At 35.9% G+C, this 19,286-nt stretch overlaps 1 protein-coding gene across 1 annotated transcript in view; it reads right to left on the bottom strand.

The window, feature by feature from the left end:
• LOC126251677 (uncharacterized) overlaps window positions 1-18,034 on the bottom strand; it is a 42,474-nt gene extending 24,440 nt beyond the window's left edge. Inside the window, exons 1-5 of the mRNA XM_049952256.1 lie at window positions 17,867-18,034; window positions 15,790-15,939; window positions 5,782-5,895; window positions 5,526-5,691; window positions 4,110-4,315 (exon numbers count right to left, since the gene is read on the bottom strand). Of these exons, the coding sequence (XP_049808213.1) occupies window positions 4,110-4,315; window positions 5,526-5,691; window positions 5,782-5,895; window positions 15,790-15,939; window positions 17,867-17,954 (724 nt within the window). The 5' untranslated portion in view covers window positions 17,955-18,034. The remainder of the gene's footprint in view (window positions 1-4,109; window positions 4,316-5,525; window positions 5,692-5,781; window positions 5,896-15,789; window positions 15,940-17,866) is intronic.
• Window positions 18,035-19,286: the final 1,252 nt, after the last annotated feature.

Here is a 19,286-nt window from a genome sequence, read left to right as displayed (position 1 = left end):
AATGGACACACCTAAAAATTTTGAAAATTCTACCTTAGCTACAGACTTCTGTTCAAAGTCTATATTTATTACTGGAGTTGTGCCATTTACTGTACGGAACTGTACATACTGTGTTTTATCAAAATTTAAAGAGTCAATTTGCTGAGAACCACTTAATAATTTTGTGAAAAACATCATTTACAATTACATCACTTAGTTCTTGGTTTTTGGATGTTATTACTATACTTGTATCAGGGAAAAAACTAGAGTGGGAGATATAAGTGTAATGAAAATGAAATGCAGGTGGGCAAAAACATAAACCAGGTCAATGATTGGTAGACAGGCCAAGGAAGTTCTTAGCAGAATTCCAAGAGATACAAAAAGGCTGAGCTGATAATGAAACAAAAGGTGGGTTGATGACTTATGACAACATATAAGAGCCACATAGATGATTATACACAAAACTTGGATGGCATGGAGAGGTCTGGAGAAGGCCTTTATCCAGCAGTGGATGTCAAATGACTGCTGCTGCTGTTGCTTCTGTTGATGTTGTTAATGATGATGATGATGATGGGGCTATGAACAGGTAAACTTAAATCATGTTTATGTTAAATTCTTACCTTCCTCTGTTTCTTTAAACAAAGTCAAGGTATAAAAATAACTAGGTTTATCATAATAACACATATGCAAATCTCAAGCATATGGAAATATTTTCAGGTACATAGAAAAACAATGAAACAAAGAAAAGTGTTTCAACAGTGAACAACAAACAGTTCAGAAAGTGTTATGTCTCTTGGGTCCCATTATTAAGAAACAGAGATAAATTTTAATATATTTGATGGCTTTTCAACTTCTCTCTCATTCTTTCTTTCCATCTTTGCTCTGCAGGAGAGGAATTATAATCTGTGAAACCTTGACATTTGAAATTCATCCAAAAATTCCTGCTGCTTCCTCTGAATTTACATTTTTATTTATATTAGAAAAATTGAAAGTGTGGACAGCTGGTGCAATTATATGAATAGACAAATCATTCATGTTTAAGTAAATGATTGCCTTTTCTGAAGATTCCTACCTCCAATATGTGTTAGAACATCAATGGAATGCTTCTTCTGTTCGTTCTCAGAAGAGAGTACTCAGCAGCACGATTGTTGTTCTGCACACACACACACACTCTTTTCTATCTCTTAGGTAATATCTTATCTGTATGACTATTTTTAATCAAATGCCTTCAATAGCAGTTAATGTCTCCCCATACCATTTGGTCACTGATTAGAGAGGTGTTGAGCAGGAGACAGGTATATACAGAGTGTCCCAGGAGGGATGATCAGTATTTAGTGATATGACAGGAACAATTTTTTGAAGCGAAGAAGTCTAGTAAATGTGGGTTCTAAAGTGTAAACTGTAAGAGCTGTGAGCAATTCTTCATCTTTGATACAGTGAAACATATGTGTCAAAGTGCAAGCTCATTGCTTTCCATATTTTTGGAGGAGATAGTATGCACCAAACCAAGAAACAATTGTCTAGTAAACATGGGTTCTAAAATGAATACATTAAGAGCTACGAGCACTTGTTCTGTAGAAGAAGTGTACAGGGTGCGGCAGTCAAATGTGCATTCATTATTAGTGCATGCAAGCATTGGAAGTAGTGGGGGGCGAGTAACCGAGGTCACCACATTTCATTCCCTAACACAAAGCATTTCAGTAGCCATGGATCAGTGGACTAAGCAACAACAGTCATTTGCAGTGAAAGCATTCTACCAAAGTGGTAGTTATATAGCCACTCAGCATCATTTCTGGGTGCATTTTCAAATTAATCATAACAGGCCGATACCTTCAGTTAATTCAATAAAAACTTGGGTTGAAAAATCTGAAAACGTCAGTGAAACAACAAGGAAAAGAGGTGGCAAAGAGAAGACAGTGAATACTCCCAAGAATGTGGAATGTGTAAGTATTGCTGTGGGAAGTAGCCCCCAGAGATCAGCATGCAGACAGAGTGTTGCACTTGGAATTTCTGACAGGACTGTCCAAAGGATTTTGAGGTTAGAATTACATCACTACTCATACAAAATCCAGGTGATTAACTCTTTGAATAATAACGACTTCATGGTCCAACAGCATTTCTGTAAAAGTCTTTTGCAAATGATTGAAGAAAACAAGGAGCTTGTTCACAACCTCTGGACGAGTGATGAGGCAAAGTGTCACCTCAATGGATACATGAAGAAACAGAACTTAAGATACTGGAGTGATCAGATCCCTCACCAACTCCATGAAAAACCCTTGCACTCATCCAAGGTTACAGTTTGGTGTGCAATGTCCTCATCTGGAATAATAGGCCCTTATTTTTTTAAGAACAAAAGAGGGCACTCTGTTACCATGAATGCTGAGAGCTATTCAACAATGTTAAGGACATTCTTCATACCTCAGCTTTGTCAGTATGCAGTGAATGATGAAACATTATTAAGATGGAGCAACAATTCACACAGCCCACATGAGCATTATTGTTCTCAATGAAATTTTTCTTAACCAGGTGATTTCCAAGAATGGAGTGATTCCTTGGCCTCCCGTTCACCTGACCTTACAGCATCTGATTTTTTTCTCATGTGATTACCTTAAGAGAAAAGTGGGCAAAGAAAGACCTCATAATGTTGGTGATCTCAAAGTTAAAATATGGCTGGAGATTGAGAGAATTGCTCAGGGTATTCTGTCAGGTGATGGACAACTTCATAAATCGCCTGTGAGAGAATTGCTCAGGGTATTCTGTCAGGTGATGGACGACTTCATAAATCACCTGTGAGAATGCTGTGATCAAGAAGGACACCACTTGCTGATGTTATTTTCAAACAATGAAAAAATGTGTTGATGTTTCTTAAATGCTTTGTAACATGGAATTACATTGTATGAATAAAATTTTGATATCTGCATCCATGTTTATTTTACTCTAATTTAAAAAATGCAGGTTTGACTGCTGCACCCTGTACTTCAGAGTTGTGAAGATGAACAAGTGCTCATAGCTCTTAAGGTATGCACATTAGGGCTTATTTTTACTGGAAGTTTTTTCTTATTTTGCTCCTACTACTGCATCTCAAAATATGGAAAACAAAGTGATTGCTGTAGAAGAATTTTTTTCAGAGTATCGAAGATGAAGATCTGCTAATAGCTTTGCAGGTATGTATTTTAGAGTCCATGTTTACTAGACTTTTTTTTCATTAAACAATCATTCCTGTCATATCCTTTAACATTCCCCATTTCTCTTGGGACATCATGTATACAAGGATGTTTACCATTGAGTAAGCGCTCCCCCTCCCACAAGCTCACACACACACACATGTTAGTTCTCAGAACAAGAACTCTTATCTTATTCAGCTGTTAGTCAACCAGTTCTACATGCTTCCCTGCTGCTCCATGTCTCTTCTGTTACGTCATTAGGTGAATAATGATCCATCTTTGCAGATACCTCTTCTATTCAGTAAGTAATAATGTATCCTCATGCAGACATTCTTATCCACCTATCCAATTCTCATTTACGAACCTAACAGAAACTTAAAAATTACTGATGGTTACCTGCTAAAAGTGATGTTTAAATGACTGTGAGTGATGCAGTTATCCAGAAAATTTTACAGTCTGATTGATGTTTGGTTACAATAAGATTACTAACAGGCTCTAATTATACTATGAAATTAGTTGCCAAAAATTATATTTAATCCTAATATTCATAGTTCAAATGGCTGACATTTGCAACTAAGTGAAAAGGATAGACTGCTACCAGAGGAAGCACTGAGTGGCACACAATGAAGAAAGTCTGCTGGATATTACTAGCAATCTGTTTAATTTCTTGAATGGTCATGTGTCTGCATTGTGCTTGCTTGTGCTGTCTACTTTGAAAGAAGGCCTTTTGGCTGAAAGGTCACTTGTTTAGCAGTCATTTTGTTGTGTCTGTCTGTGACTCAACATCTCCACTATGATGAGTAGCAATCTATCCTTTTCATAATATTGTCATTATTCCACACTGGGTTTTCAACAGTTAGATTAATTCCTTCACCATATTACAATAAAACACACACACATTCACACAGGTATGTTTTGGAAGATACTAGAGCAAGAAATTAATACAATATATTACATCATACTTGCCTACAATCATCTTCAAAACACGTGAATAGATGCGTAGTTCACGAGGAATGTCTGTGTTCAGTATGCTAGTATATCCCTCATAAAACACCTTGAAAAGAAAATTTTCTGCACCCAACTTATGTGCAATATCAAGAGCTTTCTTGAGTTGTGCTCCTGCATAGCCAGTTATGTAAGCCTCTGGGCTTGTGACAGCTCCACTCACATATCTGAAACACAAAGTGTGCCATATATAATGTAATTTTAACTGTCGTTACGTTTATTCCTTCAGGCCCACTGTTTTCACTTATTATCAGAACTTCAAATTAACTACAAAATGAGGTGTATGTCATACATATTCATTTGTTTCCACTTGTTTTTATTTATCTGATCTTACACACCTAGTTCCATAGGACCACACTGAGGAGCAAACCTCCATGGTCATGGAATGAGTCAGTGCATGAAAATAACATCAGAAGTTAATAACAGATAAAATAAAATTTACACAAATCCTACACAGACAATGAGCTGCAGAGTATATATTAGCATAATCAACAATGTAACACAAAAAGTGTTTATTTGATTTTTGCCTAGTATTAACTAAACGAAAGCTACAATTCTTGGGAATAAGTTCACATTGTTAACAAAATTTAACCTCAAAGAAAATCTTTCAGAATAAAATGCATAAGTGTGTTACATAATTGGTTTCAAAAGATTAATGTGCCATCTTCAGAAGTCTAAAAAATTTGGGATATTACAAATCATTAGAATTGGGCCATGTATGTATGTAAAGAATAAGAAGCAGATTACAGAAACTTACTTAATATTAGTTTAACCAAGTTCTAATGATTTATAACATTCCAAATTTTATGGATTACTGACAACAACAGATTAAGATGTTGAAACTGATAAACCGAAACAATTTCCTAGCTGTGCAACTGATAATTGAAATTTATTCTTATATACATCAGCTACCAAGAAAATGACAGCTAGGTATGAAATCATTAAAGAAAATACAGCGTGATTTATAGAGTGCTGCGATTATATCTTAAATTTGTCTTTTTTATTTACAGCATTTGGGCCATTAATTCTAGTAAAAAGTGGTTTAAGAAAAGGTTGTTGGAAATCTATAGTTCAACATTCCACACTTAATAGTTTATTGACAAACAAAAGTTTGAAAAGAAATATCAGATTGTATGCCAGAGAGGCAACAAGAAGAAACAACTATTTAGGGATTCATGTGAACTCACCATCCCTAATCATACACCCTTTTCACTTCTACTAATATTTTTTATATATGGGAAGCTGCATAAAACAAAATAATGACATTCTTATATGCTCTGATTACAATCAATACAGCATATAGGTAAAGAAGCATGTTAACTTATTAAACCTTTAAACCTCTGCATGAACTTAGTTTTTTTAATTTAGTGATCTCACCTGCAATTGGTCCTGAGGTCAGCAGCAACCCAAAGTGGTTTTATACCAGTACGCTGTTGTAGATCAAGTATAACTTGAGTGGACTCATCTATGAAATGATGTGTTTCTTCAAGAGTGTCTCCTTCTGGAGCAATATCAGTATCATACAGTGTCCAATATTTAACACCTAAATCAATAAGATTGAGTTATTTACATTTAATTCTTTGTTGTAGTATAATAATAACTCCCTTAGTAGAAACAGCAATTCAGACCTTACCAAGTTTGGAATAAAGCTCAAAGGCTGCCTTCAAACGCCGCTTGTAATTTTCTTCTGTATGAGACCCATCATCCCATGATTTACAGAGTGTTGAATTTAAGGGGTAATCTCCACCTATAATGCAAGACTTTGTCAGCATTCACTGTAATAACATTTAAACCAAACACAAAAAATAGTTGAATAAAAATTACAGATCTCCCAAAAGGTCAAGTAGGAAAGTGGCAATTTCCACAACATATCCCATGTAAAATCTTACTGGAATTTGTTCAAGGCATAGTGCTTGTTTACTTTAAGTAGTCTTAATTGTTTTTCAGTCCTGAGTGAGCCCATATCAATATCTTACATTTCTGAATATGTGCAATTGCCAAATATTAGTACAGCAGTATCCTGACGTGTATTGTGAATTTTTAAATGCTGAATTTAATATTTCTGTATTCTATTTTTTGTCTTTAGTTTCAATATCAAATTGATCAACAAGAGATTAAATGGAACATTTGGATTTGACATCGACTTTACATGTTACCAGAACTTCCAAGAATTTTAAGATAGATCCTTCACCAGGATCTTACTGCAAAAATTATTGCAGGTTTCAAGCATGGCCCTTCTTACAGATGCAGTAGTTGCTAATGAGTCTTCTCTATCAGTTTTCCTGCAGTATCTTTTGTAGTTAATGTGTTGTTGTCTCCATATTTGCAACATCCTCGAAATCAGTCCATTAAACCAAGGTGAGTCATTGCTGTCCTTACTTAGTTTAGTTGTTATGTATTTTTCTAGAACACAGTTTGCAACATTTTTGAGCTATAATCACAATTATTCTGCAGCTCACCATATACAGGAGGTGTTTAGTAGCAGACAACCACATTGGGAAAAGACTGATAGCTATTAAGAGCCTGAACTAAGCCATTTATCGGAAACAGTTCAAACACACTAACCCACACATGTACAACGTGTACACCAAGGCCACGGTCATCTCTGGCCACAAAGGAAATCCAGCAGTCCATCCATTTCATTCAATAAAACTCAGGTGGTGCACTAGCTTCCTTGATGACCTTTCTACCTTTAGTGACTAAGCTCGTGTAATAGCATCATCTATATCTCTGATTTGTGACACTCTAGAAAAGATCAAGTTTGTCTGTAGCAATGTAGCATCATGCGGTCAGCAAGAAAGAACTAACAGTCAATTTTAACACACTTTATTATAATTAAAGAACAGTGCCTTCTTGGCATACACTAAGTTTTGAACACAAGAACAACCAGAAAATCCCACAACTCTTGTAGTGGCAAACCAGATAAGGAAACAAGACAATGGAAGAAAATACTGACCAAAATCTACTCTACAAAATACAACATGCTACTACAATGCTATGGTGAGTGAATAGAATGCTAGGGCCAGCGTAAGTACTGTCCAGAGCTGTTCCTAGCGGTTGATAAACACTGCCGGTCTGACGGTCTAGGCGTGCTTATAAAGCCAGGTCGGCAGAGTGTTACATGAGTCATACAAGTTCTGATTGATGGAACACTGTCACATGTTGTTTGGCGGAGTAGTTCCGTGTTTATTTGCAAAGTCTGTTACTGTTTCTGTCTTTCTGCCTGCTGGTTATGTTTCTCTCTGTGCTCCTGAAAGGGGTTCGGCAACCCATCTTACGTGTCAGCTGTGTTGGCCCTCTAACTAATAAGAGGCCGCTACGACAAGGAAAGTCTAAAATATTTCTTTTGCATGGTGGTTGTCAAACTAGTTCTTCTAGGCATTTGTCTGTAATCTATTCACTTATACTTCGCAAGACTGCTTGTTCATACCACTGATAACATGTAACTTTTCCAGCTAACACTCTTGTATCCCCTGCTAATGGTGACACAGGCTCAGACTCCGATATTGATACAGATACCACATTATAACTGTCCATGCTAGGTTGCATGCACAAGAAAATGCAGCCCATACCAGGGGATGCTCACAGTATGTTCAGTGGAGTTCTCAATTATGGCACATAGATTATATTTATGGACCCACATAGACCATTCCAGGCATTTCATATTGTCTAGCAGTACTGATTGAGAAGAGCTGCTATACTCAACTTGGATTCTACCATATTGGTACATGGAAAGAGTTTGTTCATTCTATTTGATGACTTTGCTGTGGAGTCCTGAACTTTCAGGTTAACATTTCTGGCTCTGGCCTTGCTGTACTGGATTTTGATTTGGTACAAACAGGTTAAGATCTATTTTACTCATTATATTTTGTTTTAGCTGTGAATAAATCAGAATATAAATCAAGTCTGTGTTAAATACTTCAGATACTCGGCTCATTAAAGTCACTACATTGTGCTACAATATGATGGTATTATTAAGTTTAGGCTTCCTTTTGGTGACCCCTCTATCAATACATCTTACTCTTACGGATGGTAGAAAATGTCAGATTATTAATCTAAATCGATCAACCATTGTTATGCTTGTCAGTACTCAGTCATACTCATTCTGGACCTTGCTAGACCTAATTCTTCTTCTTGTAACTATAAGAACTTGTGTAAAGATACTTAACTTCAAATCCTGCAGTCTAATCTATCTTTCTGCTATAAATTCCATCTGCTGTCAAAAATTCCCCTACACTGTACTTTGTGTTTCAACCTACTCTTAGTTTCCAATATTTTGGCAGGGGAAAGGGGTAGAGAGGGTGGGAGGAATCAACTGCATTTCACATATACTCTGGTGCCTGAGAGGCTATTTCTAGCATACAGTGCACTCTTGGCTTACAAGAGGACATTACGGACTGGCACTCTTCAAAAGCCTTTATACTTACAGGATTTGAAGTTAAGTATCTTGACACAAGTTTCCAACATCAATACATGATTTCAGAGAGCTGTTAAGTAAAAACATTTGCAGCTTATTAACACATTTGTTGGTTGCCAAGTGCTTAGTGTAAAAGTTGTAGGTGTATCTACATCTACATCTACATCCATACTCCACAAGCCACCTTATGGTGTGTGGCGGGAGGTACTTTGAGTACCTCTATTGGTTCTCCCTTCTATTCCAGTCTCATATTGTTCATGGAAAGAAAGATTGTGAAGTCGGTATTTCAAATCTTGATTGTAGCAATACTTTTTTACTTTTATTAAAAAACTTATGTTTGTTAAGAAACAGAATTGTTAATTAACAAGTACTGAATCATAATTCTTCAGTAATTACTAATCACATTAAAATGGCAGTATTCACAATCAATTGAAACTTGGCGCATAAATGCAAAAAGTCATACATAAAATCAAATAATTTTTATGTCTAGAAACTGAACTGCATTACTGATGAATGCATTTTTTTTACATGTAACAGTAAGGCATTTTGCATATCTGTATCAAATATTAATTTACAATTTTTGCATGAGCAGCAGTTTAAAAATTTTTTTTGTCAAATACAGGGTGATTCAAAAAGAATACCACAACTTTAGGAATTTAAAATTCTGCAACGACAAAAGGCAGAGCTAAGCACTATCTGTCGGCGAATTAAGGGAGCTATAAAGTTTCATTTAGTTGTACATTTGTTCGCTTGAGGCGCTGTTGACTAGGCGTCAGTGTCAGTTGATGCTACGATGGCGACCACTCAACAGAAAGCTTTTTGTGTTATTGAGTACGGCAGAAGTGAATCGACGACAGTTGTTCAGCGTGCATTTCGAACGAAGCATGGTGTTAAACCTCCTGATAGGTGGTGTATTAAACGTTGGTATAAACAGTTTACAGAGAATGGGTGTTTGTGCAAAGGGAAAAGTTCTGGACGGCCGAGAACGAGTGATGAAAATGTAGCACGCATCCAGAAAGCACTGCTACTGTAACTGGACTACAGTATCTGGAGATGTTAGAGAATTGGCTGTTCCCTCAGCTCGAACAAGAAGCACAACAATTCATATTTCAGCAGGATGGAGCGCCACCACATTGACACTTATCTGTCCGTAACTACCTGAACGTCAACTACCCGAGGCGATGGATCGGCCGCCAGGCAGCCCGTGACAGAGCACTTCATCAATGACCCCCAAGAAGCCCTGATCTTACCCCCTGCGATTTTTTCTTATGGGGGTATGTTAAGGATATGGTGTTTCGGCCACCTCTCCCAGCCACCATTGACGATTTGAAATGAGAAATAACAGCAGCTATCCAAACTGTTACGCCTGATATGCTACAGAGAGTGTGGAACGAGTTGGAGTATCGGGTTGATATTGCTCGAGTGTCTGGAGGGGGCCATATTGAACATCTCTGAACTTGCTTTTGAGTGAAAAAAAAACCTTTTTAAATACTCTTTGTAATGATGTATAACAGAAGGTTATATTATGTTTCTTTCATTAAATACACATTTTTAAAGTTGTGGTATTCTTTTTGAATCACCCTGTATATTACAATAAATTCATTTTGCAAAAAATGTACAACCCATTGACATTTCAAACTGATGATGCTTTTTTAGAATATAAATGAGCTAACTCTAGCAGCAGACCAATATTTGTCATCAGGAATTATGACATCCTCTCACACATTTATGCCATGTAGTTTGATTTTGGGACCAAATTAGTTTAAGCAGACAATACTCCAATACAAAATAAATCATTGTAGTAATAAAACAATGATTTGTTGTATGATTTATTTTATGAAAACAATTCATTACATTTATGTTGCAAAAATTCACTTGAAAAGGTACTTCAGCATTCATACAAACAGAGAGACTCAAAAGTAAGTACTTTTAAAGATATAACTTATAGCAGTAGTAGTAGTAGTAGTAGTAGTAGAAGTAAAAGGAAGGAAGGGAGATTGGAGTTTAACATCATGTCAATAGTGTGGTAATCAGAGATGGAGCACAATTTTGGGTCACAAAAGAGTGGGGCAGGAAGCTGGGTGTGCCCTATCCAAATGAACAATCCCGGCATTTGTCTGGAGTGACTGAGGGAAATAATGGAAAACCTAATTATGGATGGCTAGATGAAGATCTGAACCATCATCCTCCTGAATGAAGTCCAGTGTGCTAACCACTGCACCTTCTTGCTCAGTAGTAATAGTAGTAGCAATAATAGTAGTTGTTTGCTTTTTTTTTTATCTTTTGTCTGAAAATTATTTTGATGGCGTTCTCTCTCCTACTGTATCCTATGCAAACATCTTCATCTGTGTACAGCAATTGCAGTCTACACCGCTTGAAGCTGTTCACTACAATCAAGCCACTCTCTCTAAATTTGAGATTAGATGACACTAATTTGAAAACAAGCTACTGCTTGCTCAATTTTATTAAATAGCTGCTGTTCATCTTGCAGTGACTGCTTAATATTTTTCTCCTCTATAAATTTACTCCTATAAGAATGATTGTATCCTTTTGCCAGTCATCACAGACATAGCTGAAATTATGCAGAATGGAAACTTGATTCCATTGCTGTTATTCAAAGAAAATAATTACCTGTATTTGTAACTGCACAGGATTTTTTACAATAAATTACTGCTTGCCAAGTAGTTTCACAGTGATCACCATCATATGCCATGCAGCTGAAAGGAATCTAGATAATCAAGTTGATAATGAGGTACGGTTCCTACAAAAAATTCCACTCTGAATTCTAGATAAGAAGGTGAAGTCTACATGAAAATATTTTTTGTGACTTTCATTGTGGTTGTTCAACCTATAGTTTAGCTCAAAATGTTTTTTTATCATCAGCAAAAAAACTGATCAAAGAGTAAATATAACGAGGAGTGATCATAAGAATTTCCAGATCCTTAAAGAGACCTCTACAACAGTTCGGGTTATCTATTCTAAGTAATGGCTTATTCAGTACTGTGATAAAAGAAGATGACAGCACCAGACTGGTTGCGAAGATCCCATGACCAGAACTTCCTCCTGTGAAAAGAACTATCAGAAAACCTAGACATATTATTATAGCAGGCTGGGATGGAAGAAGCTTTTTAGCTAATCTGAAGGAAAAAATGACAATCACAACCTGTTCAAGAAGTATGACTAAGATAAAAGAATGGATACTAAAGGAAGCAGAAATGAAGAACATCTATCAGTCTGATAACAGCAAAGTTACCAACAAATGAAACAGGTAGTGCAAATGAAGAGTGGGGAGCATTTAAGATGAGATTAATTAACTGCACTGTACAAGTCTGTGGTAGAACAAATGGTAAAGTAAAACAGAAGGAAACCAACTGGTGGAATGATAGATGAAAGGAAGCTATTTAAAAATGGAACATAGCAAAGAAAATCAAAGTGTGCAGAAACAAAAAGAAACCAATGGAATCAGGTCAGTAGATACTAAAGTACTATCCACATTGGACCAGGTATATAGGTAGAACAGACTTAAAGTTAAAAGTTTGTGAAGGAAGAAAAGGAGAGGAGTAGGGAAATATTCACCCAAAGACTAGGGGAGGTCAGCAGTTGAAACAAAAATATGCTACAGGGATTGGTAAAAGGTGCAAGATCAGATAGAGAAGCTATAGTACAAGATGCAGAACGGATCAGAGAAGAATGAAAAAATACTTCAAAACATTACTGAATGGCAAGAAAATGATAAAAGAGGAACAGGAAATAAATAATTTACTAGAACCTGAAATGGAACAATTGCCTATTATGTAGGCAGTGATGTAGAATGCCTTGAAGCAGATGAAAGGAGGCAAGTTAGCTGGGCCAGATGAATTGACACCAGACTAATAAAGGCTGCAGGCATCCAAGGAATACAATGTCTACATCAAACACTGGGAGTCTTGGGAGGGAAATAAATATGACTGGAAGAAGGCAATTATAATACCACTGTTAAAGAAAGAAACTAGGAGAATGTTCTAATTATAGAGGAATCAGCCTGTTATCTTACTGTCTTAAGAAGTTGGAAAAGATTATTCAGTGAAGATTAAGATCATTGCCAGAAAACCAGTCTGAAGGGGAACAACATGGAGTCAGAACAGGAAGAAGAACAACAGACCTCATATTTCCACTAAGACAGTTAATGGGAAAGGAGTAAAGATCTCATAATTGTTTTTCTGGTTTTGGAAAAAGCATATGACAGTGTGCCAAGGTTAGCAATCTGGGAGTGTTCACAAAAACTAATGGTTCCAAACTCCTTAATAAGGAGAGTGCAAATGCTATATGAAGGCTGCAAAAGTTGTGTACCAGTGGGTAATGGCAGGTCATTCAGGACACAGAAAGAAGTGCTATAGGGTAGTGTTCTTCCCCTGTTACTTTTTATTGCACTTATGGATGTGATTGTAAAAGAAATCAAGGTGATAGTAAATGGTGATTTCTGAGTCTTAGTCTTTGGTGATGTAGCTGTTTTTGGGGAAATGGAACTAGAGGTACAGGGAACATTGGATGAATGAAACTCCAAGTTTAATGAGTACCGGTTGACAGTAAGCAAGAGCAAAACTGTAGCAATGATGATGATCAGGACATCTGCCCAGAGCAGCCTGATGCTACATGAAGAGAAAATTGAATGTGTGGAAGCTTTCAATTACCAGGAAAGTGCAATGTCAAGGAATGTAACTACCAGGCCATAAGTGTAGAACAGAGTAACAAAGGATTCTAATTTTTTTTTAATGAGATGCAGAACCTTGTGTGAGACAAGGGTGTTCCTATGAGAGCCAAACAAACTATGTTTAAAACATATCTCCTGCTGATGATTACATACAGCTTGGAGTGGTGCATAATCAGAAAGGCAGATACAAGCAAGTTACGAGCATGCAACATGAAGTTTCTGTGGTCAGTCTTGCAGAAGACTAAACAAGATAAATTTACAAATGAAGACATCAGAGGAGAGGTGCAAGTAGAATCCATTAATGACTGAGTGCTGCATGACTCAACTGGTTTGGACATGTGAAGAGGATGACGCAGACAATAGTCTGTAATGAGATGGGGGCTAGATCTTTATTTTTGATATTTTGGAAGATGAATGGCAACTTGTAAGTAGCCATACTAAAGTTCCAATTATGACCCCATTGAAAACCTGTGTAATACTGATTTTTAAATAATTTTCTTGAAAGAAAAACTCCTGGCTACACCATAGTTTTCTCTTTCCCCAGGAGCTGGGGGGGATCCGCACACTTGCCCCCAGGTATTGGTGTCTTTAGAATGAATGATAACTGCCTGCCAAAATAGTACTTGAATACTTGTATAGAAATGTGCATGAAAAAAGACCCATAGGACAATCCATAAAAAAATGGCTAGCTCACATTAAGGAAAATTTGTAAACTAGAGGAAAGAACTGGGAAACAATATCAAGACAAAAAGAGTATCAAGGTCAGGCAAAATGTGGGCAAATTGTTCTTAAATATCTCACCCAGCTCACTGGAAGGATACAAATATGATGACTATTGCAGCAGCAGTTCACTACTTCACTACTTTCTCAGGTGTGATTCACATGTAACTATTGGTAATTAAATCTTCTACCAGAATTTTCCAAGTGTACATCATTTTTGTAAAACTGAAACTGTCTTGACATTTTAAAATATTTTGACTAATTTTCACCTTTCTTTTTTAATCCACACGAAGTAAATAAAAAGAGTTACTATTATTTATAATGCCATAAGCACACACAAGGAACATTGTCAAAAAAAGCTGCATTTATTATAAGATGCATAAGAGAAGCTTCAATGCAGTTTAAAGCATTATGTTAAGAACATGGGTGCAAGCATATACTGTGATGGGCTGAGAAGTTCCCATTTTGTAGAATATCAGCAAAAATAGGGATTATTTGTTTGGATGGCATATATTTGTGAAGGCAGATAATAAGATATAATCTTTTCTTGTGTCTCATCTTACAGGATATGTATTACCCTTACAACAATTTAATTACTTGCATGTGATGGAAAATTATCAATGTCTAGAGTAGTGCATATAAACAAAGGTAGGAAAGACTGCAATGAGCTCTGCACTGTCATCAATTTAGCTGTCTTTGTCACCAACTCTATCACTCCATCATCACACTAGCCACTGTATCTTAAAAACTGGTAATACTGGGATATGCTTCTTGTAGAGACTAAGATTATGCTCCTCATGCACTCTTGAAAAAGTGATACGCAAACAAGCAAGGTAGGTAGTATTCATATGTAACACTAGGTTTGTTTCCTTAATGTGACCTGTAATAAATGTTATCACTTAATTGCTGTCACTAAAAAAAGTAACTGTTCAACAGCAGCTATGAAGTGACCATGACACATATGAACAGCAAAATGCCCAATTAGCTGACATGTCACTTTGTAGAATCCGTGTTACTACTAAGCAGATTTCCCTTAACCACCTTTGTCTCAAAGTGTGGGATTAGATTGATTAATACCCTTATAAAGGATTAAAAATTCATTGCAATAAGTGTATTCAGAATACAGTCAACAAAATTCTATTTCCACCCTTAAAAATGGTTTGGCAAAACTGTGGTAAAATTCATATTATTCTTATCTTTAGAGGATGAGTTTGAATAAATAAAGAACTATGGAAAAGCGATACCTAGGACATACAGTACCAGTAGTTATGTAGAGGTCAGAATAGTATCCCGTATTATGATATGAAAATCGTTAACAATCTCTGATCATCTTCTACAAAGTACTCCATTATTTATGTTTAAGTATTGAAGATTCCTGTGTACTACATGTCAAGTAGAAATGCTCACTGTATTAGACTAATATTTTTAGAGAATGTAGAATCAGTTTACTCATGTAGATACTAACAGAATGGTGGAAAGTAAACAGAGAAAGCATTACCTTTTTTCACACTAGTAGGTCTCCATTAACCACTCTATGTTAAGTTTGATCCAAGAAAATACAAATAACTAAAAACAGTTAAAAATAATTATTTAGTAATGCAGTTTCTGACAGATGCTTCTCTTAATTAATATATACTCAGTACACATCAATGAAGGTTATCCTTTATCATGAGCTCCCACGTAAAGCACAAATTAATCAATCATACTTTACTGCCATTTATCTGGGTACCCACATGGACAAAGCATGCTGTATATTATTGTATTTGTTGTCACTTGTATGCAAACATCAATACTCTTTTTTAACAGATACTTGCCTGAATGGCAGAATGCATTTCTGAATGAAATACATGGCCGAAGCCAATCTTCCATAGCTCTCCCATGAATTCGCTCAGTGGCATTATAATACTGATATGTAAGTGTATCTTCATATGCAGCATCTGCATGAAACTCTACTCGATTCAACCCTGTAAAATCAAATGTAATGTGACATGTAGACATCTGATAAATGACTAATAAAAGAAAACAACACAACTACAAATATAAGGCATCATCTCCAATGAATGAAAATTAGTTAATTGAAGTTATTTATAATGTTAAACCAGATATAACAATACCACATAGGGTTAAGCTAAGCAGGCAAGCAATTGAATTTATGGTTCAAGAACTGTCCAGAGGTACAATCATATCCACCATGTTATACTTTATACGAGATGACTTCAGTAAGTAAGCTACACATGTTACACCATGCTACGGCCATTGCACGACGAGAGTGCTGCATTGTCAGAAGAGACTACATGTTTAGGGTTTCCTGCAGAGACACTTCTGCTGCAGTATGGATAACAGAAGCATCACAGTGTGAGAATGAAATACCATAGCAACTGGAAACATAATAAAAAGTTAAAGTATGCAGGATAGTACAATTCTTGTGAACAAAATGTCTAAATTGCACATAGATTCACCATGAAATTATTGCAGTATGTGGACCAATTACAATGTGATGTTAATGACAACAATCTCACCAAAGGTACACAGGCATGGGATATGCTGATTGGGAAGGAGGCTATCAGTGTCAATCACAGATGACAGCATCCAGGCAGTTGAGGAACTGATTTGTGACACTCTCAGATTTCCTGACAATGAGGGTGTCCACACAGTGGCTCTCAAATGACTCCATGACGATGGAGTGAGTGTCTATTGTTGAGGAATTGAATGATTGATACAACATTCTGACCATTGTTCGCAGAGATGATGACAATGCTGAAAAATAGTGTCATGTATCTGTGCCATTTAGAAGTGCAGTGGAGTATTAAATGAAAGTTACTTGGCCTGGCATAAAATGTGTAACTTATTTTTTTTTAACTTGTAGTTGTTATTTAATTGTTACTATCATTACCTGCATACGGTGTGCTTTCTTACTCACAATTTGAAGAAAGTTTACCACTCCTGTAGTATAAGTGTGAATATTTAAAATGGAACTGTATTTTTAAGTTTTGTTTTTCAGCTCTGTTTCAGTAATTTTGGTTTCAGGCTTAGTATGTGGCCACCCTTCCTCTGTCAATATTATAAAACTAAACGGCTTATGAACATTAAATATGTGATTCATAGAGTTTGGTGAACCTGTCCATAAAAGACCACACCCACTGACATACACACACTTGTATATCACATTCTGAAATTACCAGCCTTCAGAGATGTAAACTAAGGAATTATGCTGAAGCACATGGTACAGAGACTGCAATGTTAATTTAAATGATCACATATTACAACTGAGAGCAAATATTTGCTTATTACTTTGACTAAACCTACCATGATAACAGCTATTACACTAATGAAGTCTACAAATAGGTCCAATACGTTTCATTAAACAGCTTCATACATCTAAGAGTAGGTGTTTTTTGTAGTATTTAATTTTCAAGGAAACAAAAATGGCTAATTTTTTCTGGCAAATCAAAATATAAAAGAAAAAAAGACAATTTGGGAGAATGTTTTTGCTTAAAGTGGCATAAATTTCAATGATAAAAACAAGTAATTAATAGGAGCAATTTCTTGGTTTATTTGTTCTACTTTGGTGCTATTAATGAAGCACAAAAATGAAAACAAAATAGCAGTCAGGAACATTTGTCTGACCAATAGAGCTGAAACCGAATCTAAAAGAGGACGCTTATAGCTATGAAACAGCACATCCAGTAAAAAGAGAACATGACTTTCAATTTGCTATCAAACAGTTAATAGATTGTAATAAAATGGTGTGTTATTATTGAAAAAAAGATGAATAATTGCATCATAATAATATTAAAAAACAAAAATTTGTTAAGAGAGAGAGAGAGAGAGAGAGAGAGAGAGAGAGAGAGAGAGAGAGAGGCACACATTAGTTTGAAGAAGGACTCTTACCGGGAAAGTAGTCATTGGCCTCCAAGTTTCGAGCTGTTTCTCGACTGTTGATCGTCTTCTGGCGCTTGTTTGTGCTTTGTGCGTACATTGCTAAGGCTTGCTTCCTACTGAGGAGAGTAGCAGGAGAATGAACGCATAATCTCTCGCCTGGAGGAACCTGAGAAACTTGATCCTAGGTCTCAGGTGTCGAGAGGTATCACCCCATTGTCATGGATATCGCCTTTCTCCACACTCTGTAAACAATATCAAAAGAGATATGTTGTACAAAGATAGTTTACTCCAGTATTTTAATGTGATTTTGAGTACTGTTTTATTAATGATATCAAGAATAATAAATTAGAATTCAATGGAAGAGGAGAGAAAAGGGGGGGGGGGAGAGTCCCTTAAGTTGTGTTTTCTTTTGAAGTAATTATATGATGCCAATTAAATAACATTAAATTTTGTCTGCCATATTAGTAAATAAACAAACAAACTGAATTAAACTCACCTTCTCTGTGTATTCTGGATATTTGGAAATTCACAAGAGTAATAACTAAGTACTTCCACCTTTACTTTGAAATGCGTCTTCAGAATACTAAAATCAAATACTTTGAATTCAGATAGATAGTAATCAGAAAGATAGTAATCTTGACACTGTCAAAAATTCTGCAAAATATAAATGCATACAAATGAGATATACAGTTGTTTAGTTTGCTGACTGCAACAATTTATCTGTGTGACTTGTATATCGTTGCTGATAGTAAACATTGCAACCCATTACAGGAAACTGGCATCAGAAATTGTACAAACAATTTTTTAATAACATGAGCATCATCTTTCTTCTACCATCTGGTAGTATGGATATTCCAAAATTCCTATGAAAGACTTGTGTAAACAGTGATATCTGGTGAACCACAACATCACTTTTCTCTATCATTATAAATTCACCCTCATTATGTGTCCAACCACACAAAGATTACTCATAATTATGTCATGTACTTTCACTTGCAATATTATTACTGTTGAATTCCAGGCACAAGACTGTTGTTTGCCTTTCTACAACATAGCTTTATTTTACTTATTCATTTCCAATCTAGTTTTCTTAATAATTTTCACAGTCTTATTGAAATATGCTAAAATGGTAATCACAGGTTGCAAAATAAAAATGCATGTACTGTACATCACATTCCTTTATTTTTAAGAGGTGATACCAGTCCTGTTAATGAGTGCCTATGTCACACCTATTCAAAATGATCGGGTGAGTCCAAGGTGTCAAGAAATCATCACTATGCTCACATATGTACTCTTCATAAAATGTGGGATATTTTCTTCATAAAGAAAATGCTTTACAGTTTGCAAGGTTACTTAGTGATTGTGATTGTTTCTGTTTTCAACAGAAGCCTCTTCCTCATTTCACACTTTTACACAAAAGCATCCATGT

This window comes from Schistocerca nitens, chromosome 4, assembly GCF_023898315.1.
Source record: "Schistocerca nitens isolate TAMUIC-IGC-003100 chromosome 4, iqSchNite1.1, whole genome shotgun sequence".
Lineage (NCBI taxonomy): Eukaryota > Metazoa > Arthropoda > Insecta > Orthoptera > Acrididae > Schistocerca > Schistocerca nitens.
The sequence above is the reverse complement of the archived record's forward strand: the minus strand, read 5'-3'. Positions and strand labels throughout refer to the sequence as shown.